The 23,935-nt window shown below is 42.8% G+C and overlaps 1 protein-coding gene across 2 annotated transcripts in view; it reads left to right on the forward strand.

The window, feature by feature from the left end:
• The window catches only part of ALDH1A3 (aldehyde dehydrogenase 1 family member A3), a gene marked incomplete at both ends in the record, with an annotated part of 31,104 nt that extends 10,450 nt beyond the window's left edge, over positions 1-20,654 (forward strand). The window contains 10 exons of one of the 2 annotated variants that reach the window (XM_080626346.1): positions 556-685; positions 2,316-2,377; positions 5,320-5,448; positions 7,801-7,914; positions 10,801-10,903; positions 11,570-11,754; positions 16,332-16,496; positions 18,656-18,813; positions 20,018-20,092; positions 20,582-20,654. In XM_080626346.1, coding sequence (XP_080482472.1) covers positions 556-685; positions 2,316-2,377; positions 5,320-5,448; positions 7,801-7,914; positions 10,801-10,903; positions 11,570-11,754; positions 16,332-16,496; positions 18,656-18,813; positions 20,018-20,092; positions 20,582-20,654 — 1,194 coding nt within the window. The remainder of the gene's footprint in view (positions 1-555; positions 686-2,315; positions 2,378-5,319; positions 5,449-7,800; positions 7,915-10,800; positions 10,904-11,569; positions 11,755-16,331; positions 16,497-18,655; positions 18,814-20,017; positions 20,093-20,581) is intronic. The other variant, XM_080626347.1, reaches the window with a different exon arrangement.
• Between the last annotated feature and the right edge of the window lie 3,281 nt (positions 20,655-23,935).

Genomic DNA, 23,935 nt, shown 5'->3' on the forward strand with positions numbered 1-23,935 from the left:
AGCTGTAGTGAAATGACTCCTGCCTTGCCTTAGTCTCAGCCCAGATCTGAGCCCAAAGGTTACTTTAGCAGAACTCTAAAATATGTGGGGTTTATCATCCTGTGGACAAAAGAATATTTTCAGAGGTTGGTTTTAGGGCTATCAAGTAGAAAAAGTAGATTTGCAAATAAAAGAAAAGTGGATCTGACTGATTTCAGTGACACCATCTGGAATCCAGAACATCTGCGTTGAAGGGTCAGTTACAGTGAAGTCATGACACAACATTTCTGACCAGTGCCCCAGATCACAGCCCTGGATCCCATCAAGAGCCACCTTCTGGGGGCTTCTGGAGGATGTGCTGTCACTGCACTCACCTTGTGCATGCAGTAGGATTATTTGGTCCAGTCTCCCTTCTACCTTACTTGTATCAACAAGTTCATTCCTTAAATCTAAGCAGAAGGAAAGAAGCCTTATGTCTGCAGCACAAGGCAAAATAAAATTGAGAAAGAGTCCTCTAAAACTGCTTTTTATTTTAAGAAAACCCACTTTAACATTGATGCAATTTGGTTTTTTCAGACTCTGGAAACAATGGACACAGGCAAACCCTTTCTGCAGGCTTATTTCATTGACCTGGAAGGTTGTATAAAAACACTCCGATATTATGCTGGATGGGCTGATAAAATCCAGGGCAGAACTATCCCAGTGGGTAAGTTCCTTCAGACCCAGTTTCAGAGCTGGGATGGGATCTGGCTCAAGGGGTGGGAGGGAAGTGCATGGAAAGGTCTGCTTGTGAAAAATAGTCTGCATTTTCTTTCTGTCTCAGGATGCACTTTAAGTAGATGTGTTTCAAGATTTAAGCTAATGGCAGGACAATGGAAAGCCTGGTTAGATCTCTGGAAAACAATGGATGGGCTCTTTTGTTGCCTTTTTAACAGAGAAACTTTTTTGGTTTTAAATTCAGGCTAATTTTTAAAGAAAAAAGCCACAGGTTATAGGGGAGTTTACTCATTGGGTGTCACTGAAATGAATTAAGATGCTGGAGAGTGTAAGGATGGAGGTTTCTAGGGAGAATTGTATAAAGGCATCAGAGCTTGTGCTGTTCTAGATGGCAAACAGATGTGGCAGATGGTTGAATCCACCAGCATCTCCCACCTCGCTGATGTTCCTGCATCCTTGACAGTGCTTGCTTACAGATGTTTAGAGACAGTATGTAGTGCCTTATCTTAAGTGTTATTAAAGAGAAGGTCTGAGTTGTTGCCTCCTCTCAGGAGCCAAATCCTGAGCTCTTGGAGGGACCCTCTTAAGTTTTCTGACACTTCAAACTTCTCCCAGAATGTTTCCTAGGCTGCAGAGCTGGAGCAGTCCCACTGCACTGCTGTGGCAGGGACAGAGAGAACACTGTGTCTCAGCTGTATGAGTTCAAATATGGTTTTGGGGAGAACAAGTTAAGACAATGAATGCCCATGTATTTTCAGAATCAGCCTGTTTTGTTCCTGCATGTGGGTGATCACTGAGGCTGGACGAAGGACAGGCACTGCAGACAAGAATTAGTCACCAGAGGAAGGGCTGTGAAGGGCTGGACTAGTTTCAGTCTGTGCAGGCAGCAAAGGGAGCAATGCCAGTCATATAAACTGAGATCTGTCACCCTCATTCAGAGTGATGGGAAGCTTTGCTTGCCTGGACATTGCTCATTTGTCTTGATTTGAGATCACTTCCAAAAACTCTAATTAGAAATGTTCATGTTTTCTGTCAGATCTTCCCAATGAAAGCAGGTTTTCAGCAAGAGTGAATTTATAAGGAAAAAGTCCTCCCTGTTTTTCCTTTGAAAGAAGAATAGCAGTATTTTAAGATGAATGGTATTACACTAGTCCAGAGTTTCATCTCTTTGTGATTTCTTACTGGAAATGCAATTCCTGTTACACTGAGTATGATTCCTATACAAAATGGGTTTAAAAACTCTCCCCCTCAGGGAGACAAGTGCTTTGCTTCTTCCAGTGAGGAACAATCTCAATTAAATTTGTGCTGGCTTTTCAGTGTGGGAGTTATCCTCCCCTTAGCCTCAACACAGGGAGTCTGCAGAAAGAATTGAACCTCTGGTTTTAAAGGCTCCACTGTGACCATGAGCAGTATTTGGCTTTTGAGCTGATACAAGACCTGTTCTCAGAGATCTTCATCCACCTGGGGTGTCCCAGGGGCATGAGTTATGATAAACAGATATAGGGTTCTTTGTCTAATATGGTTTTAGTTCTGTCCCCAGCCTGTTAGTGTGCAGTTGTGTTACAGTCTTCCTGCAGCAGCAAGGATTTTGACTAGTCTTTCATTCTTTTGTCTTGCAGATGACAATTTTGTCTGTTTTACGAGGCACGAACCGATGGGTGTCTGTGGAGCTATAACTCCAGTAAGTAGCAGTGATGGTGCCCTGTATCTCTCTTAGAACTGGAACATGTGCACTCCCCATCTTATACTGCAGCCGTTTGCTTCCCAGTTAAGTACAGCTGTTCTGCAGGAAACTCCCATCTCGGTTGCCTGATGTAGTTTCTTGGTTTACCCTCATGCCAATTGCTCTTGGCAACACAAAGTCCTCTGCAGTGAAAGGGTGGGTCTCCTAATCAGATGCTCTGCTCCTCTCTAAGGCTGACAACAGTCACTAGAGGCCAGTCAGAGCTCTCTGAGTCTTGCACTGCTTGGATGTCATTATGTGTGACAGCTTTATGCTGTCTAGTGCTGATGCATAGTTTTAAATCATATCTATTACTCATAATGCTTGACTGTTCTCTGAGCTTTCTGTGATGAAATCTCACTAAATAGTTTTCTTTTCCTTGAGGTCTCATTCTCTGCTGAGAGGACAGTGTGGCTAGTTCTTGGAATACCTCCAGTTTTAGTGTATATTGCTTGCTCTGTTTTAACGGACATCCAGGAAGATTTTACAGCTACACAGGAGATGGAGTTTGGTGCTGCCTGGTAGTAAAATGCTTTGAATGTGGTATCCTACAGGTCATGAGGCAAATGATGGTGTGCCAAGATTTTGTATTTGGATACTTGGATCAGTAAGAGTCCATGGAAGATTTTTACCTTTGGGATAAGGTCATAGGAGAGACTGAAAGAAATGCATGTGCGGTGTTGGATTTGTTGGGAATATCAGGTCTGGACCAGTTCCCAAAGATATCTGGGGAAATTTTGCTTTTTCCTCCAGCAGAACTGAGTTTATATCCTGGTGACAAGATGGTGCAGTCTGTTTAGCAACATGAGAGTGAGGCAAAGTGGGAGATAGTTGGTACTAGTTGCCAGTTGTTTGGTTTGATGATTTCTGCACAGCTTGTCTGCTGACCAAGCAACGTGACTGCTTGTGACTGACTAGAATTTAAGACTTCAGATCAAACTATCAGGTTCCTCACATAGATCACAAATAAAAAGGTATATTCCTGACACACTCAGCCACCTTTGGTACTCAGCAATGCTTTGGAAACTATCCCTTTAAAAGCCTATATGTAGGATGCTTTTGGAAGGTCACTTTAATGGGACATAGTAGGACTTCTAATATTTCAGGTTGCCCCTCCATCAACCATAAATACAATATATATATATACACATATAATAAATACAATATATATATATACATATATTAACATATATATACATATATTACATACATAAATACAATATATATATATACATATATACAATAGAACGTACAGAACTAAATTTGACTCAAGTTCAACAGTGTGTTTGTAAAAAGGATGATTGGGGTCAACAAAACCACATCTGTCTTCAGTTTACTTAGAACAAATCCCCTTCAATTCTTTCTGCAGTTTGATCTCTAACGCCAGCAGTCTGTGGGTTTGTATATTCCTACTTGATTTAAAGAGATTCTGTCACTACTCGGCATATGTCTCCCTCCACCAATTACCAGTCCTTCCTTTTTTCCTGTGGCTTGACTATATTGAAACCAATGTTCTCAGCAAGGGAAGTTCTTTTTATCCCTAGGTGATGTAATGAGGCAGCAGTGGAGTCCTTCACTGTTACTTTCACCAGCCATGCTGCAACAGAAAGCTCCTAATGGGTTGCCCAGGGAAGTTGTGAATGCTCCATCCTTGGCAGTGTTCAAGGCCAGGTTGGATGAGGCCTTGGGTGACATGGTTTAGTGTGAGGTGTCCCTGCCCATGGCAGGGGAGTTGGAACTAGATGATCTTAAGGTCCTTTCCAACCCGAACTATTCTATGATTCTATGTCATGCTCTGAAAGTCTAGAACAGAAGTTTAGATGTGGATGGCTCAAGCTGCAAAGTCAGGCCTTCAAGAAGGCTTAGGAGAAAAAGACAAATGGGCAAATCATGGGATGTGGCCACTGGAGATCACCGAAATAGCAGGTCTGGGAAAGAGGGAGAGGCGATTTGAAGAATTAGACTAAATTCTGCTTTGTCTCAGGGCTGCTGGGTTAGAACAGAGCTCATATCTGAAAAGCTACACTGCTAATTTATTTGTAAGTGTGAATTTGTAGATTCCCAACATATTTGGCTTCTTTGTTGATAGCTGAAGGCCCTTGGCTTGAGTCTAGAGAAGAAGTCCCCTTACTGTTGGCATGCTTCCATCATCCCTCAAGCAGCATTAATTATTTTTAATGAAGAAATCCTTTCTGCTGCCAAATGACCTTTCTGAGACTTAGTCTGAGCTCGATTTTTTTCCACTTCTTGCTTAGGCTCCAAGGTCTACAAATACGTATGACCATGAAAGAGATTAGCACAGAGGAAACTCATGTGGACTGGTTCCTAATTCCTAATAAGAAAACTAATTGGAAAAGAGCAATTTACAATTTGAAGAGAGTATAAGACCTCCCCTGGATTTCCACAACTGAACAACCCACTGCAGTTTCCTTGTTATAAACCTGGAATTGAGTGATATCATATAACTCTGAACTACTCAGCCAGTACCTAACAGAAAAATGGGTTTTATTCAATGAGCAGTTGCACCCTGTAATTCCCCACATAAGGACACTGTGCAGAAGTGATGCATCAGGACACTGCTTCCAATACAATTCCTGTGAACAGCCAAAATCCTATGCAAAGTGAGCTCAAACTCCTGTAAAGAATGAGGTCACATCACACAGAGCTTTGTCCAACTTACAGGATTAGCTTGAGGGCTGCCAGCAATCTTTGGGATCTCAAGGGGAAATCAAGGAAGTTATACCCCGTAGTCCAAGCAAACACAGATTTGTAAGCAGCCACTTCTCTTTGTGGCTGTTCTCCCAGTTGCTTCTTTCTCTCCCTGTGAAGGTGGGGCAAATGCTATGTGGCTGTGGGTAGGTGACTGCCAGGCTGAGCTGACCGGCCGTGTGTTCTTGCAGTGGAACTTCCCATTGCTGATGCTGGTTTGGAAGATGGCACCAGCGCTGTGCTGTGGAAACACTTTGGTTATTAAGCCAGCTGAACAAACTCCTCTCACATCGCTGTACATTGGCTCGCTGATCAAGGAGGTAAGGAAATCTGAACATCCTGTCTAGGTGCTGTTCTTTTAAGGTCATAAGCAAGGCTATATTTTGAATTGAAACTGTAGGGTTTTAGGTTTTAAAGATGTTAAAGCCTCACAAAGGAAAGGGAGAGCCACCTGTGTCTTCAGCCTTTTCTTACAAAGGCCTTTGCTTTGTAAGCAAAGATCACAAAACCTGTAGGTTTTTCTCCTTTCTCAGGAAAGCTGCAGAGAGAAAAACGTGCTTTTATTCCTCTGCCTTGTCTTCCCCTCTCCCAAACGAGGGAAAGAATACAGCTCATTTTTCTTAGACAATGGGACGAAAAGAATATGTTTTGACAGCAGGGTTGTGTTTATACCATTTTTAAGTGGGATAAATCGACCAAGACAGAGTGCCATGGGAAACAATTCTTCATCATTTCTACAGTTCATAGAACAAGTTAGCTACGTCTGGCCTGTAAAGCCACCTCCGTACTGACATAAAAGGAAGACCATAGGTTGGGATTCCAAAATGTTGGTTTAGGGTTTGTCAGGATCTCAGGTGCCCTCAGACCTATTAACCATCCTGAGGTGGTGGGAGGTGCAGGGTACTTCCAGCACTGGTCAGTACTTCAGCTTCCTACAACTACATATATAACTAATTGTGAGGAAAACTAAAAGGGTTGTAGATAAACTTTTGCCTCTTACCTGGAAAAGTCTGTTAGGCTTAGTCAAATGATAACGATGGCTTTGTCTGCTCCTGGCTTAGCCTGGGAGAATACAGGATATGTGAATAACTGACACTTAGGGCTCTTCAGGAAAGGCAGTGCAAAAATACTACCAGTTAAGTATCTCCTACAGTTAAACGACTTAAGAAGATTACACAAGATGAGGGAGCATAGAATGCAGTTGCCATGACTTCTAGTCAGCCCTACCACGCCACTGCTTCTTTCACTGACATACAGCCCCCCAAACACAAGCATTCCCCCAAAAAACCCAACTCAAATCTGATAAAATCAGTTTTCTGAGCTGAAATTCTAAGCTGCCTCTTCCTCACACTTGTCCTTCAAGGCAGAAGTGTAATTAGAGCAGAATTGTTTTATTTGAAGATGCTCCTTTCTCCACCCCAAATTAGCTCAATTCTCTGCAGCTTTTCAGAAGAATAAGTTCATTTTTATATATTTTTTCCCCCTCATTAAAAGGATGCAGAAGATGTTAACACAAAAGCAAAAATTGTGTCTTAGGTTCAATGAAATCATGTTGGGCCAACCAAAACATTTTGCCTTTCTTTTTTGCTGAAAAAACAGAAAAAACTTTTTGGTTCAGGGTGACCTGAACCAGTTTTTTTACTTCCTTGTGGCTTTGCTGCTGACTCCAAACACCATTACTTGCACAGTTTGACATGCAGTGCTTTCTTGAAAACTCATTAGCCAAGATGCAAACTCTGTTCAACTCACTTTTATAACTGTCACATCCATAGAAGAAATCTGACTGCCCTGCCAATTTATGAGAAGAAAAAGTGGGGAAAAAAGGAAGCTAACATGAGAAATTACTTCCATTTTTTATGTGTTGGGAAGGAGCAATTGCTTTTATTGAGTTTTGACATTAAAAAGCCACAGTAAATGAAGTGAATGTTTAATACCCTGCAATTCCATTGTTAGAAATTGCAGGGAAAACAGCCTTGCACAATCAGTAGTAGGGGAGGGCTGACCTAGACACGCATAATCTTTGAAACTCTTATTTCAGGAAGTAAAACCAGACCAGGAAGTCCCGCACTTCTCCTCACATTAGAATTTCACCTAGAGTTTTGCCATTTGTCTCTTTTGGCAAAATTACTAGTTGCCTAATCTAGGTCGTAAATGTGGTGGAAACTGGCATACGTCTGTTACCATCTGCTTTTGTGTTCCTGTTTTATTAGCCCCATCATCTAGTGAGGTTTTACTGACTTCCTAATCCCTCTGGCCCCTGAAGAACCACAAATGTCAACCTTTGTTCAAAACAAACTTTCATTCAGTTATCCCTTGGCTCCAGCTGCACAGCAGTAGCTGTGGGCCAAGTTTGGCCAGAAGATTGCACTCTTGACTTGAAACTGGGACTTCTCCAAGAATTCTTACTGAAACTTGGCATTTCCTAAGCATGGCTGTTAGTTCTACCCACGTCGACTCCAGCTGGTAGCACGCAGTCATGTTACTGGAAAGTCTGGAAAACAGGGATGTATCTCGTATAGGCTCCTTGTCTGCAACTCGCAATTCTTAATTACAAGGAGCACAGTACAACTAATTCAAGCTTCCTGAGACCTGAACTGCACTCTCTGGAGTGCGGAGTCAGCTCCACAGTGCTTGTAATCTCTCTACAGAGCTGTATTTAACCTCTGTTTTAGGTGGGTTTCCCTCCAGGTGTGGTGAACATTGTGCCAGGCTATGGCCCCACAGCTGGAGCTGCCATTTCTACCCATCACAGCATTGATAAAATTGCTTTTACTGGATCAACAAAGGTAGGTGATGGACTCCTCATAGAACACTTGCTGTTCCTTTTTGCATTCTTTTCTAAAACTGTCAGCCATGTAAGACTGGACCAATGAAATGTCAGTGATTTCTGTATAGCCAACACCATTTTCCATCACATTCCATTTTCCATCACATTTCCATCACAATCCATGTGACAGGATTTCTCAGAAGTGTTTGGGATTTGTCTAATTGAGGTCCTTGTGCTAGTGTTAATCCCACGTCTCTAAACTGGGTTTTGCCAAACCACCCCATTTCTGTAAGAACTGTAAGTAATACATGTTCTGACATAAGGTAAGGGTCTACAGGGGAGGCTGGCAGTGTCTTAGCATCACGTCATTGACCTGATGGAACTTCTGGGCAAGTTTCCCTGCCAGTCCTGCCCTGCAAGCATGTGCTGATGGAAAACATGTCAGTCAGAGCCCTGAACAATTCTTCCTCAGCTTCAGTTACCTCTGAGGAACTAGAACTTAAATAAAAACATGGCTCTGTGCCCAAGGCTTCCTCTGCTGACGTGAATGGGATTAACATTTGAGCTGCTTTTGAGACCTGCACAGTAAAGCACCTTCTATTCTCTTTCTTCCTGTAAATAGCTACAGCTGCTTTGCTTATGAGAAGGGTTGGAAGTGAGACCTCTGTATTGTCAGACACCTATAGCTGTCCTACATGGGGGAAAAGACCACATAGCTTGGCCTTGTGCATGGACACACAGAGCACAGCTCTGACATGCGAAGAGAAAATCATAGAATCATAGAACAGTTCGGGGAAAGGACCTTAAGATCATCCAGTTCCAACCCCCCTGCCATGGGCAGGGACACCTCACACTAAACCATGTCACCCAAGGCCTCATCCAACCTGGCCTTGAACACTGCCAAGGATGGAGCACTCACAACCTCCCAGGACAACCCATTCCAGTGCCTCACCACCCTCACAGTAAAGAATTTCTTCCTTAGATCCAATCTAAACTTCCCCTGTTTAAGTTTGAACCCGTTACCCCTTGTCCTGTCACTACAGTCCCTGATGAAGAGTCCATCACCAGCATCCTTGTAGGCCCCCTTCAGATACTGGAAGGCTGCTATGAGGTCTCCACGCAGCCTTCTCTTCTCCAGGCTCAAACAAAAACTTGCTTAGATATGTGAACCTTTTCCCACTCGCTGCTCTAGATTTTCTTTGCAACATATACTCACCCCCTGAAGAGAGGGACTGTCCAAAGAATGGAAATGCTGACACCAGTGGGTGCAGTTGAGGCAAATACAGTCTCTTCTCTTTTATTTCTTTGAGAAACATTATTCTGGGTGAGCAGTTACCGAATTCATCCATTCTTATGTCTGTCCTCCTAATTGCAGAGTGTAATCTAAATGTATAATGATGACAAATTACATTGAATGGTACTCTTGGTCGGTAAAAGTAAACACTCAAAAGCTGCTGCGTTTAACAACAGTACCATCTAGTGGCTTTGGATATATGCTAATTGCTTCGTCCATCCCGTAGGAGAAGGTGTGTTAAGACCCTATTTCTGTAGAGGGATCAAGGAAACAAACATGAACACCATAAAGTAAAAGTTCACAATAAGCTTTTACTGTCTTGATAGTTGGTCTAATCTAGGAGTTCACCCAGTTACATGCTCTCTCCAAAGCCTAAATCAGAAACTTTCAGCCCAGATGAGCTGCTGGCTGTGTGAAAACAATAGAGCTTATAGACTCATCCAGCCCACATGGATCTGTTTGGGTTTTTGATGAAAAAAGAGTATTCAGTGGATTAGGAGGAGGAGGAAAATCTCAGCTGCTGGAGCCTGTAGGCAAAAAAACTCTTATAGCCATTGTGCTTGTCTTCTTAATCCATGGGTGTGCAGGAAACACCGAGGGAGACAGATTCTTTGCTAATGCATGTGTAATTTAAAAGTGTTTTCTTCCCCCTCCGCCCATCTGTGAGTTCAGCTGCATCTCCACTGTATTTGCAGCACAGCGCTACTGTTTCTGAGCCAGGAAGTGAAGCTAATTCAAAATATATTTTGACTTAGTTCTTAAGCCCCAGCTTGGGCTCAGGGCCAGCCTGGAAACACTGAGCTTAAACTCCACGAGAAGGTTCCCATCTAGATTTCTTTCTTTCACTTAGTATATTAACATTACTCCTCTTCAGCCAGCTAGCTTGTAGGAATGCCTCTGGTGAAGCTATGTGTATCTGCAGCATGATGCATCACTTATTTCTGCTCTCTCTAGGACTAGGCTGCTGAGTGACTAGAAGTGATCTGTACTGCTAGGTTCAGGAGCCTTGCTCCAGATACAAAGGCAAAACATGACTAATGCAGACCTATAACTGCCAGAAGCTGCCCCATGCTTTCCTTGCTCACAGCTCCACTCCAGGGTAATTTTGAGGCAGAAATAAAGTGAAGATTGTCACTTGCAAAAGTAAAATACAAGAAAATCAGTTACAGAATGAGGGAGGACATTCAAATATAAGGTCACACTTAAAACAATAACCTGCCTTAACAACTGAAGCTCCCAAATAGTTTTAGCTAATACTGTTTCTAACAAAATCAGATTGCTAAGTGATTCTGATGCTTGATTTATGCTGCTCTTGTGAGGAATTCCATATTTTTTAAATGGAAAGAGAAATTGTTGGTTTGGTGTTAACAGTATTAAAAAGGCCAGTCAGATTTTGGGGAAAACGTGATATGAAATGATTTTTCTGGTGGGGGAAACCTTTAGTTTGACATTACTTTGGTTACATTCTGGCAGCAGAGTAAATCCTTCCCTTCAGGAGAGGGTGGACAGATAAACCCCACCAATTCTACCCTTGTTAGCATCACACTTGACACACTGAGTTAAGACTTCCAGGGAAACGGCTCACATCGTTTTTGTGTCTCAATGCTACAGGTTGGGAAACTGATCAAGGAAGCTGCTTCTAAAAGCAACCTCAAAAGGGTGACACTAGAGCTTGGAGGGAAAAACCCCTGCATTGTGTGTGCAGATGCAGACCGTAAGTGTGTTTATTTGCTGTAAGAGACTATGAGCGTGGTGCTTTTTGTGCGTCTCTGTGTCCTTTGGCAGCCAGCAGGGCTGGTGTTTGCCACTGCATCCACCCCAGAGACTGGAGGAAACCTCAGTCTAAGGGCAAGATGCAGTTCTATGCTGGAGCTCTTGCCCAGCACAGGCACCATTCCTATGGCAGATGAGCAGACCATTATACTATTGCTTGACAGCCAGAGGTATTTGTGCCATCTGCTAACTGAGCATTGCAAAGACCTGGTCCATGCTGGCTGTACAATAGAAGGAAACTCTGCTTTTTAAACATCCACTACTGAAACCACTCTTCAGGGACCAATGCACAGTATCAAGGAATCCACATCTGAATTCCCACAGCAAGGAAAAGCTGCTTACTGCCCTCAGTGAGTCCTTGTGGAAGAAAGTATCAGGAGCTATGGCAAACTAGATCTTGAGTCAAAAGGCAGGAAGGGGGGTGGAATAAGTCATCTGGTTTGGGGGCATCATTGGGCCTTGTGAGTGCATTCAAATGGGTGCAGACCATTGTCAGCATTGTTTTAAGGAGTCTTTCAAAAAAGAAAGGCAAAACACAAGCCTGGAAACACTGAGAGACTGGAACTGTGCATGTGGTAATGCTTTTTCCTCCTGGGCTCTGTTGCAGTGGACTTGGCAGTGGAATGTGCCCATCAAGGCGTGTTCTTCAACCAAGGGCAGTGCTGCACGGCTGCCTCTCGAGTGTTTGTGGAGGAGCAGATCTACCCCGAGTTTGTCAAGCGCAGCGTGGAGTATGCCAAGAAGCGACTCATTGGAGACCCCTTTGATGCCAGAACTGAACAGGGGCCCCAGGTAACTGTGTGCCTGAGAATAGTTGTTGTATGGGGTTTGGTTGTGTTTCTGTTTCGTTTTCCTTGTGTAAATATTATCCTTATGAATATGGTCCCAGCAGAAGTGCTGAGGGGTGAGTAATGTATCGTGGCTTTATTTTTCTCCCTATTTTAAATATCAATTAATCACAACTGTTGAAATGTTATGTTGTAATTTTTTTAAGCACAAATGTATTTAATTCACTTCTTATCCAGCTTTATGGAAGGGGCTGACTCCCTGGTACATTAATACAAAGCATATTGGAACAAGAAGCAATGCACAGAAGAGTACAGCTGCAAAAATGGCCATTCAGCTACTTGGCTGTGTTGGTGATGACAAGTAGTTAGAGCCCAGGGATTCCTGAGTCCCCACTTTCCCTCTCTTCCTCTGCTCCTTTTCTGATCCTTTGGAGAATTTTCAGCTGAATTAGGAGGAAGAGCCATGCCAAGCTGCTGTCATGGCCAGCGTTGTCAATGCTTCCAGAGCCTTCCTCTCATTTTTCCCTTCTGAAGCAATCTGAGCTGTGGTGGAGAGCTCTGGAGGAAGATGATCCTTGGGTCAGATCTTCTAAGAGGGCCATTTTTTGCTACTAAAAATAAAGGGGGAATCCCAGAAATCTGTAGCTTAGACCTCCTGTTCTTAGTACTGCCCTGTGAGTTTTTCTTCCTTGATGCTATATAGGATCCTTCAGAGAAGGGATGGCTGTGAGGACATCTGCCTCTCCTTGTCTGGATCTAGACCCATTTCATGCATAACAAAACCTCATTGCGTGTCCTCATGCATGTGGAATAAGACAATGTACATCCCCTGTTCAGGCTGGGGCTACACCTATCCTTTAACTTGCCTAGAAAGAGATTTCAAACTGCTCAGCAGTTTTAGGACAATAATCCCATGCTGGAACTTGCGTCAGCAGAGATGAGCTGACCCTCAAACTGTTTCAAGGTCTGCTCTTACCTTCTTTCTGCTTAAGGGAGACTCTTTGCATACAGAGCTATAATTGAGGGTAGTAAGTTGGAATAGCAGTGTCTCATCAGATTTTAAACATGGCCCAACTGTCCTCTTTCCTTGTTCTGGCTTACCTGTTCCACTTGTACCTAGGAGAGAGGGCACACGCACCTGAGCTTCTGTATATGCAGCTGTCAGGCCCAAGGTGGGAAGGTGTTAAAAGAGTGGGAGGAAACTGTTAATCCCAAAGCTTTCATGTGGCTGACAGTGCAAAGTAACAACCACTTCCTCTGCAGTTATAGTTGCTCTGTCTGGAGCCTATGCTGTAAGATGCAACACACAGGAATTCAATCAGAAGAGCAAAATGATGCAGTGTCACAAGGGCTTAAAATGCCTCCAAAAGTAGCAAAGATTCACACCTGCCCACAGGTTACTGTTCAAATGTGAAGCTTCCAGAGCAAATTTTCCCTCTGTTCCTGAAGTAGCCTGCTCTGCTGTGAGGGGTTTTTATCTTGAACTGATGGATAAGGGAAGACTCACCAGGGAAAATATTCTGTTACCTTCTTCATCTCTCCCTGTCAGGCCTCAGTTGCTTCAGATCCAGGTCATTGCTTTAATTCTCCTGTATGGGTCAGGGTAAACATACATAATAGCACGACAAAAATGGCCACATGCTGCTGTGTAGACCCCATTCTGGGATGATCACTGGCTTGGAACCCAACAGTGGGAAGGAGCTGGAGCCAGCTTTAGGCTGACAGTGGTTGTAGCCCATGATCTTTTTGGTCCTACATCAGCTCCAAATGATCATAAGGAGACAACAGGACCTGCAATAACAGAGAGTTCAGAAAGTGTTTTACACTTTTTACAGCCTCTGCAGTTCCACAAGAGCTTAGAAACATGGTGCTGTGTGCAGCTGTTTGTTCCTATATTGCACTGCACTCGCACAGTAGATTAGGGAACTGGCTGATTCAGGTCTAATCCAGCCTTTCTGGAAGTGAGCAAGAAAGGTTTTACTCAGGTCAGCTCCCTGATGTGGATTACTGTGCACTGGCGCGAATGCTCATGCCATGGGTATGGGAAAAAGACTGTGTCAGCTGCAGGATTGGGTTATGCTGATATAAGCTGCATTGCTCTGATCAAAATTAGGTTAAATTTAAATAGTATTAAATTTAAGCAGAAATGAAGCATGCTTCTGATGAGCCTTCTCCAAAACTCACATGGGTCTGACTGTGCCGGCTGGCTGCAATTCAAAGGACACCACAAGAAACCTGAGGGGTGATCAGGACTGTTTGACTGCCAACCTCAAATGCAGACCAAGGGGGTTTTAACTCTGGATTCCTGTGAGCTGTATCACAGGAAGTAATGAAGTAATTCTGCACAGATGGCAAAGTGGTTAACCAGGGCATTATACAACTGTGAGCAGCAAACTGTGTTAGGTGAGACTAACATCCTGGTGGACTAGAAGAGGGGTCGGATTAGAACAAGACTGGAATAGTTTTGTTATTGTAGAACCCCAAATGCTGGGATTTGTGGACTGTAAGTCCTTTTGGACTAGATGATCTTTTGAGGTCCCTTCCAATCTCTAACATACTGTGAATAAAACAAGCACCAAGGCTGCCTCATGGCAGTTGCTTGCCAGTACTTACTCAGCCCAAACCCTATTGGTTGTTTGCATTTTAAGATAGTGAGTATTTTCCTTAGACTGTAGATGTTTGTCTACTTTAGGATTAAAGCATGAAAGTAAAATATGTAAGTAGGAGTCTGTGCCCACCAGATGGTTGTGTGATTATTCTATAGGATTACAAGAGCTAGGCTTGGAAAAGGAAAAACTTGCCCCTTGAAGTCTTGACATAATGAAGCAAGATATGACGATTTGGGGGTTCTCAGATTTTCACCATTGCAGTGATGCTTAGAAACCTTCTTCTCTTTTGAATCAGTTGAACAAATAGCAGGATTTGCTCCACCAGGTCATGTGTTTGTAATAGAAGTCAATACTGGAACCATAAATAATAGTGGAGTAGGGGACAGAATTTAAACAAGCCTTGCAAGCTCTAGTTACAATGGCAAACAGTTCCACCCTTGCATGTCATTTTTACAAATGTTTTCTTTCCCCAGTGTCTTTTCATCTAACTATAGTGTGCCTCGCAACAAGTTACAGCTGTATAAATATCCTTGTTTTGTTTTCTGTGATGTGAAGTGGATGGACTGGATTGCTCTGGATCACAGACATGCCAGGATGGAAAGCACTTGCAGATATTTCAAACTATTTACATTTGGCAGCTAAGCAACCAGGCAAATAGACAATGTGTGTGACACCTGCCAAACTTACTATGTGACACCCTGAGTCCAACACGAGGGCACACATTTCCTCATGCAGTAGCATCCAAGTGTTTTCTTGGGTAGCATCTTAACACATGAGAGAACATGAGCACTTAGTACAAGCTGTCCACAGCACATGTAATACACACATCTGTGTGGCAGCGGATGTGCTGTTCTCTGTTTTCACTGTGTACCAGAAGTACCCCAAGGACACCCTCCTGAAGCTTTGATATTTGTCTAAAAGCATGACAACTCGGATTGCGTGTGGCCAGGATTAACTAAGGACAGGATATAGTCTGTAATCTGGAGGAGCTGAGTGTGGAACACTCCATATAAACAGTCCCAACTGGCAACTGGCCCTGCTGAAATAAAACCAGATGCTTAGGGAGGGGTATTGAACCAGTACAAGCATCTGGAGATACCTGGCATTCAGAATAACCTCCCAGGCTGCCAGGGCACCTTGGAGTCTTTTATTTGTCTATGAAGTTGTCAAGGGTTTTATTAGTTTTAGCTTAAGATAAGTCTTACCATCTGCAGTGTGCTGTGATGAGGTGTTTCATCTCTTAATTATCCATCATGCAAATAACGTGTTCGTGTGAAGCCTGACAGTATCTGTATGATTTGACGAGTATGGCTTCAGAGCAGTAGTTGTTCTGAAGTCACCTCACTAACAGGGCTTATCTTTGAGGCTGGTCATACAGTGTGTGTGTGGAAAGAGTTGGAGGCAGAGCTCCCTGGGCTCTTCCAGCTGGGGACAGATAGCTATGAGTGAAGCTGCACATTACAGCAAAGTCAGCTTAATAGTTTATATACGCTGATTTTTCCCTCCCTTGCACTGTTTCTGTTGCTGATAGAATCCCTTGATGAGCTGGCTGAGGTTGCTAGCCCAGCAAAACCCATCTCAGGCTGTTCTCATGGTGCTACTGAGCTAAAGTTAGTGCATGGAGAAGGTCAGTAAGTCCCAGAGCAGGAGCGAGGTGAGCCATGGGAGTACATAGCCAAGATGTGGAGGAAGGGAAAATACTAATAGCAGCAAACTATTAGATCAGATTGAACTATCACATGTAACTTCACCTCCTGTTTTCTGTGGCTCAGGGCCATGCCTATGTCCTGTCTTTCACCCTGCTTATTGCCTGACTGTTGTATCATAGAATGAGATATAAACTCACCCGCTTTGACAGTGCCCTGAAATGTGCCCTGAAATGTGCCCCTGGGCCACTTGCAATGACTCCAGTCTCTGGAACAGTAATAATAAAGGTACTGTTGTCTGTTTCTTTTTCTTCTGTGTCTGGCAGATTGACCAAAACCAGTTTGATAAAATCCTGGAGCTGATAGAAAGTGGGAAGAAAGAAGGGGCTAAGCTGGAATGTGGGGGTCTTGCCATTGAAGACAGAGGCCTGTTTATAAAACCCACTGTGTTTTCAGAGGTCACTGACAACATGCGTATTGCCAAAGAAGAGGTACAGTACAAGTCACCTGAACCTATATATGCATTTAAATGGGAAAGAAAAGAGGTATGGTTGTTTGCTGAAGTGAAAACGTGAGAGGAGAACTGAAGTTTCACTTATTTCAGTGTCTTAACAACTGCATAATGCTGAAATCTATTCTACTAATGAAGTATCTGCAAGGTGAGCTTCAATCTGGAGTGTATGTGCATACAGGGGGGAACTGTGGGAGGAAAAGGAGAAGAACAGAACAGGCAAAAACTCCTGTCAAAATGTTTTAGCAGCAGTTTTTGTGCCATGAATAGGTGTCTCTTTGCAGCCCTTTCTAATGCCTTGCAGCTTTCCCTCATTTTGTTTGGTTTTCCAAAAGGAAAGGAGCCCCTCTGTATCTAGTGGACTTTAATAAACCCAGATGAAAACATAGTAGATAACCCTACCCTAAAGCTTTTGGGTCTCATTTCAGGAAAACTTGATATAATGCAAAATACAAGTGCATGCCTTATCTAGGTAAATACTGCTTCTGAATAAGCAATAGTGGTAATGGAAGGGTTTCTGTCTGAACCCTTGATTTTAAATATAGATGAATAAAAATAACTGTGACTGTGGCAGGCTGGAGCAATCTGTGTCTCCTTTGCCCTGAAGTTTTCAAGTTTTCTGAAGACAGTTAAGCTCTCCCACTCTACGCAGATGTGTTCTCACGCACCTCCTACTGAGTGGACTTGAAATTGCTCAGCTATGGTACATGCTGATTCAGCGTGAGAGAGGACAGGGTAATGTGTGTTCTTGCTCCACTACTTAGTAAAAAAGGAGTTGCTTTGTTGCAGAAAGGTGGGACAAGAAATCTGGGACCTGAAGCTGGTGAGGAGGGAAGGAATGGCCCTGCTGTTCTGCCACTGAAGAACTTTTCTCAAGTAGCCTTAACATCTGAAATGGTCCCTGATTCTGTTCTCATGGTGAAATCCCCTGGGATTGACCATTTTTTTCCTCTTTGAAAACATGGTCAAAACCAGCAAAGTGCAACTCTAATACTCTGGCTTTCATTATTCATATGCAGAAAAACTGAACAAGCTGTATGTGATTAGGTCCTGTGATATTCCTTTGAAATAGAAGTTAATCTACTTCTCATCATGTTCTCCAAAGGAAAATAAGTAGTTGCCAAAGTCTAACTGGCACTTGTTTTTTACAGTTTAGCCTAGTGCTTTTTATGGGGCTGCTTACTGTTCACTCCTGACAAAATGTTTAATGTCTCAGATCTGCCACAGCATCTCTGAGGAACCTGGGAAAGATATCAGTCAGTCTGGGCATGAGTTACAGTCTAAAAATAGAGGGAATAAGAGCTGAAAATCCCATGACAGGCCTTTTTGTAATGAACTGACTCCAAATCCCAAGTCACAATTCATGAAGTTTATCCAGTTTCATTCATTCTCAGTTTTATTGCAAATGCACGTTCATCCTTTGCCTAGGATCAAGTTAAGTACCTGGATCTCCCAAAACGAAGGTGTTTAAAAACACTTATATGAGCCTAAAGGCCAGGCAAACTGCTCAGCCTGGCCCTCAAGGTGGCACAAGCGAGACTGTATCTCACCTGAGCTCAGGGTTTATTATACTGCAAGACCATGCAGGCCAGAAAAGGGCCTCACCTTTGATACTGTACAGGATGAGAGTTACCATCCAGAACTTGGGAAGCATTGTGTGTGCTTGCTGCCTTTATTCTGGCAACCTGGGAAGCCAAGTTTGTGGTCAAACGCATGCTGGTAAATGCACTGCATGCAAATAAACTGCATACAGTGACAAAATCAGAGTTCAAGCCAAGGAAGAAAACTTGCAATCCTTGAAATATATGAATTACTACTTGAGTACACTCCACTTCTGAGTTCAAAAGGAGAGTCATAAATGGAGTAAGGATGAATCATTTGAAACTTGTTCAGATCTAACTCTGCCTATTCTGATTGTTACAAATGATCTGCTAGTTGTTGGATCTTAGCATGTATTAGCTGCTGTAGCACATCACTGTACTTCCTTTGAAGTCAGTTTAATTAGTAGGTTTTAAAGACTAACAGTGACTTCTAGAAGACCAGGATGTAACATTTTAAATACAGTATCCAAACAAAGCACCTGATCGTGATTACTTCAAAATTGCCACGATTAGCAAAGGCTTTCCTCACTTTGTGCAGATTTTTGGGCCAGTTCAGCCAATTATGAAGTTCAAGAGTATAGAAGAGGTCATAAGAAGAGCCAACAGTACTGAGTATGGACTCACAGCTGCAGTGTTCACAAAGAATCTGGACAGAGCATTAACACTAGCTTCAGCATTGCAGTCAGGAACAGTCTGGTAAGCAGCATGGGACCAGAGTGTGGGCTGGGATTTTGTTTCCTGGGAGTGTGGAGGGAGTATGATTTGGAATCCTGTGTATGTGCCACAGCTAAGATGTATTAGTCTGCTTAATTCCCAATATCCTGCTTAGAAGCAACATCCATTCATCAAAATAAGGTGGTAAAGACCAGATAGTCAGGCAAGAAATGGACTTTTTGTTCCTTCAGTCAATGTAGTCCTTTGACTGGAAATCCCTGGAAGTGTAGGGGTTGTAGTGAGTTCCACCGGACATGATGCCTTTCAAAATCCTGTGTGTGAAGGCAAGCAACTTTCACCGTCTTTAGGTAGCATCAGATGGGTCTTAGCTGCACAAATCAGCATGGACGGTAGATGGCATCACACCACTGTCAGAAAGATTAGCTATTTTTTTGCTTATAAAATTGCTTATTTCATATTAGAATCATTTTAAAGAAGGAATCCTGATTTTTTTTTTCCCCCCACTTAAGGTAGGAATTTGATCTGAGATCTGACTTTGATACCTACAGAGGATTGATTTCAAGACTTGGCATCAGAAGAATATGCCTCTGAGTAACATTTACATGAAAATGGGATGTTAGGCTTTGAAGGATATACATGCTGTACATACATGAAGGTGCAGTCCTACAGCACCAAGCCATAGCTGTCTCTCTTCAGTCATTTGATCTTACTGAGATGCTGAGGAAGTATCTGCCTTAGCTTTTGCTGCCTAATATCTACAGAGAAATGCCTAGCACTTCCATTTTATTGCAACACAATTGTCTAATGCAGTCCAACTTTTTTCTATACCTGGAAGTGGATGGTGGGGCTGCTCATGAGTGTTTATAGACAGCTTTCTGAGTAAACATGTTCAGTGCAGAATGTGCTTCATTAAATTAGGGAATAGGTTGTACTATTTATTTTAAGCACAGGTCTGAACACAGCATAAATTCCAGCTTAAGCATGAATGTCTTCACCATTAGAGACTATGAAGCGAGATGTAGGTCAGAGTGAGCACCACTCAAATGTTTTCTGTTTCTGACACAAAAGAAGATTTTATTGCTAAAATCTGATTATGCAAGTGTGTGAACTGTATAAAGAGAAAACTGTCAGATTTCAGCCTTTTTTGTGGTGGTGGTGTTGTCATCATCATCTTGTTTCTCCTTGGAACTGAATTGTGGTTTTACAATTGATGTTTTTATTGTAGGATCAACTGTTACAACGCGCTTTATGCACAGGCTCCTTTTGGTGGCTTTAAAATGTCAGGCAATGGCAGAGAACTGTGAGTTTTGCTCAATATTTTGTTTATATGTGGATGGTGAATGCAATAACTGTGAAAATGTTGTTGAATTTGCTTTAAACTATTAGGCTTGCGGTATGCTGCAGAGGGAGGTGCTAAGCCAGTACAGTGTGGGTGTAATGCACAGGTGTGAAAACCTGAGTGATGCTTTTTAGAGTACCTTCATCTGCGTTATAAGCTCTTAATTTCTCCTGATCAGTCAGTTCCACTTGTGCAAGCATGTGTTTCTTTTAAAATGGGGTGTAATTGTGTGTACTTAGGTGCGTGTGCTTCATGATTATGAGCAGTAGTGGGTCAAACTGATAGCTGGTATAAGTTAGTTTAGATCTAGTTTTAATGGCCTGATGTCATTTACAGCAGCTGTCAATCAGAGGCTAAAATGCAGTTGCGTGTAAATCTCTTATGTTAGGGGAATACACGTTAATAAGCTACAATTGCTTGTCCCCTTCCCTCCTCTCTCTTCTCTTCCAGCGGTGAATATGCTTTGGCAGAATATACTGAAGTGAAAACAGTCACCATCAAACTCTCCCAGAAGAGCCCATGAAAGCAGAAGGCCTGAATGTGACACTGAATGTGGCACCTGGGGGACGTGTTCAGAGCAAGGGGGAGGGGAGGGGAGAAAGGAGAATGGAAACACCTAACTTTATTCCTCTAGAAACACTGAATCTACTGGACTCCATTTTGTCAACTGTCTCTTTGAAAACTGATTTAACTGACCCTACTGGCAGCGCAGCACATACTTGTACGGCACAAGTTCCTGGCTGTCCATCTCTCTGCTACCTGTGACAGTGTTTGCAGGACAGGGCTTTCAAACTGTACCCCTGAAGGATGTGAACATCAGTGGCATGTTAGAGAAGCTTCTGGTACTGTTAGTGTGAGGTGTCCCTGCCCATGGCAGGGGGTTGGAACTAGATGATCTTAAGGTCCTGTCCAACCTTAACTATTCTATGGTTCTGTATGGGTTTCACTTGGCTTAAATGGACTTGAGTGGTTGGGTTAATACAGCGTGACTGAAGTTGACAGAGTTTGTGTGAAGACTGCAGCTGGAGTTCAGAATTTCAAGCTTTCATGGAAGGATTTGTAAAGAAACTCCCTTTGAAAGAGCTGTCTTGGTCTCTCTAAAGATACATGCATTCTCCATAGTGGTGATATTCTAGCCCTGAATGAGATCTGTGGGAGTTTCCTAGAGGACTCCTTTAGGGCCAGTATTTCACCCAACAGAGCTAGACTTTAAAGTGTCCTTGGAACCTGATGTTCTGATGTGCACACATGCTGCAAATGCAAGGTACTGACTTTCTAACCCTTCTAGCTCCCAATGAGTCATAATTGTATCTCAAACCTTCACTATAGCACTTTTTGCAAGAGGATTTTGCACTGTACTTACCATGACACCGAGTTGAATGCTAAGCATGTAGCATGGTAGATATCCCACAGAAAATATCCCACACCAGTCCTTCTGATTTGGGGGAGGGAGCTGAAGAGCTGCAAGAAGCTGTCCTGCTTGCTTTTTCTCTGTAACTTTCAGTCTGAACATCTCTTCATTTTTTGAGCCAGAATTATTATTATGAGAGTAAAACTTATAAGCTCTCTTCACTGCTTTTTTATCCCATATGAATATAGCTTAAAATACATTTCTGGAAGTACAGTATGAAAAGGCAGGTGCTCCCAAGCACACAGTCTGTGCTAAAGATGTGGGTGTACAAGCAGTTATCATGGAATAAGCTATGGCTGGACTTAAATGTGTCAGCAGCTTTGCAGTAAGTGCCCCTGTGAGTGCTGTCATCTTGTGGCAAGCACAGAGTAGCTGGTCCTTCACCGAGAACTAAACTGCCTTCAATTGTATAAGCATGCTCGTACATGAATAGCATCCACGGAGTGGCTGTCACACCAAGTTCATGCCTTAGTCCCTACTGCAGTAACTTCTTTGCATGCCCAGACTTTACTATGAGATTAATGACAAGCCACCAGTTCCTGGGCTCACTACTCTCCCTCCTCCTCCTGCTGATTCTGTACTGGAGAACCACTGGCAAGTATACGGGAAGTTCTGCGTTTGCAGGAGCTGTGAGTATGCAGGAGTTAGTGGTGCCAGCTTGTTAGGGAGTTCAGCTGATCTCACTGGGATTGTTCTCTGAGAGCAAACCAAGCGAGGTTCCTTACAGCTGTCAACATATCTCCATGGATAAAGATTCCTGCCTGGAGCCTTCCAGATGTCAGTGCTTGAAGCAGAAATGCAGGTCTAACCTCTCTTCTCTGACGCAAGCAAGGATTTAACCAGTACCTTCCTTAGCTCAGAGATATACCCAGTCAGTAACAAGTTCTGCCGCATGAGGGGACCTTTTTTTTTTGGAGGAGGAAAGAGGTGGTAAGTAAGGAAAAGGTTTGCATGAGCCTAAACTTCCTTATTAGTGAACATTGAAATTGCACTTCAACCCTGCTTAAACTTCTTAAATGACATACCTCCAGCAGCAGTGCATAACACGGGCATGTGAGACAGGTCAATCTCCCCATCCAGTGAAGGAAAGGTCCTCCCTTCTCCATGAAAGGCCAAACGGGAACATTGTAAATAAGTTTCTATGTTTTGTAAAACACTTTTAGAGTGCAAACAACGTCTCAGACAAACATTTTACTTTTGCCTACTGGACAGTTTTCTAGGGCTGCAGTCAGGAGGGAGAGAAGGCAAACAGTAAAAGGCTGGTTATCTTGCTCTGTATTTTTGATGGATAGTGGTTGAAACCAAAATCAGCTGAGGTTCTGAAGTTCCTAGTATTCTGGCTTTATATGTATGATATATATTTCACCTCTTTTTTCTTATCAAGTTTTTAAAAAGTCAGTGTATCTCTTATTGTATAAATCAGGGTTTGACTCTACACACTGAATTTTGTAAGTTATATAACACTAGACACTAACTTTAAGATAACCCCTTAGTGGGTATATATATTCTTCCATTGCACACCAAGGCTTTCATATGAAATACTAGGTTTGGGGTTTTATATTAAAAAAGAACTATATTTATAAATTAGGAGACAGTTAATCTAATGTATTTTTATAGCTAAAGGTACAGGAAAATGCTATGTTTAAACCTCATGTATATATTTAGACTCTGGGTATCTTTTTGTAATAGTTCTCATTCCTAATAAATGTTTAACTTTGTGAAGTAGTTCCTAAATGCTGCACGTTGAAGGTGGGGGAGCAGAAAACTTCCATTGACTTCACTGTCTAACAGAGGGGAGTAAGCTGAATGCCTTTTGTTTTTACACTGATAAGTGCTTTAAGGTAATTACATCCCCTCTTACGCATGTAGTAAGACTCCTTCCATCAGCAAACGTCTTCCACTCAACTCCATGCTACTCTCACTGGGTTTAATTTCACTCTGACTTTGGCACATTTTGTCAACACAAGCAAACAGTAGAAAGGGTTACTGTTCAGTTCTACTGTTCAGTTCTTCTAAACCAGACTGGCCCTGGATTGCTGTAGTTACAGTGGGTTCTTCCTCAAACAGCGTTGTGTCTGTTCCACTTCATTCAGGAGCCCAGCAGTAGTCCCCAAGTGGAAACGTGCACAAGACACAATGTCATTTCAAGGTACCTTCTCCACGTGGCAGAACTGAACACAGAGTGCATGTCTGCACATGTGTATCTGGGGATGAAGTATCCCACTGGGGATTCCAAAGGAATCTGAACCTGGGTTCATTTCTGAAGTTTGTGAAGGATTAGCCTATTTGAAAAGCAAAGCCCCTGAAGTGTGGTTGGTGCTTCGCACACAAAAACTGCAGCATGTGCCTGCTAGCTGACCCTTTAAGCAGTCACTTTTGTAAGTTACGCCATT

This window comes from Psittacula echo (assembly GCF_963264785.1).
Source record: "Psittacula echo genome assembly, chromosome: 10".
In the NCBI taxonomy this organism is placed as follows: domain Eukaryota; kingdom Metazoa; phylum Chordata; class Aves; order Psittaciformes; family Psittacidae; genus Psittacula; species Psittacula echo.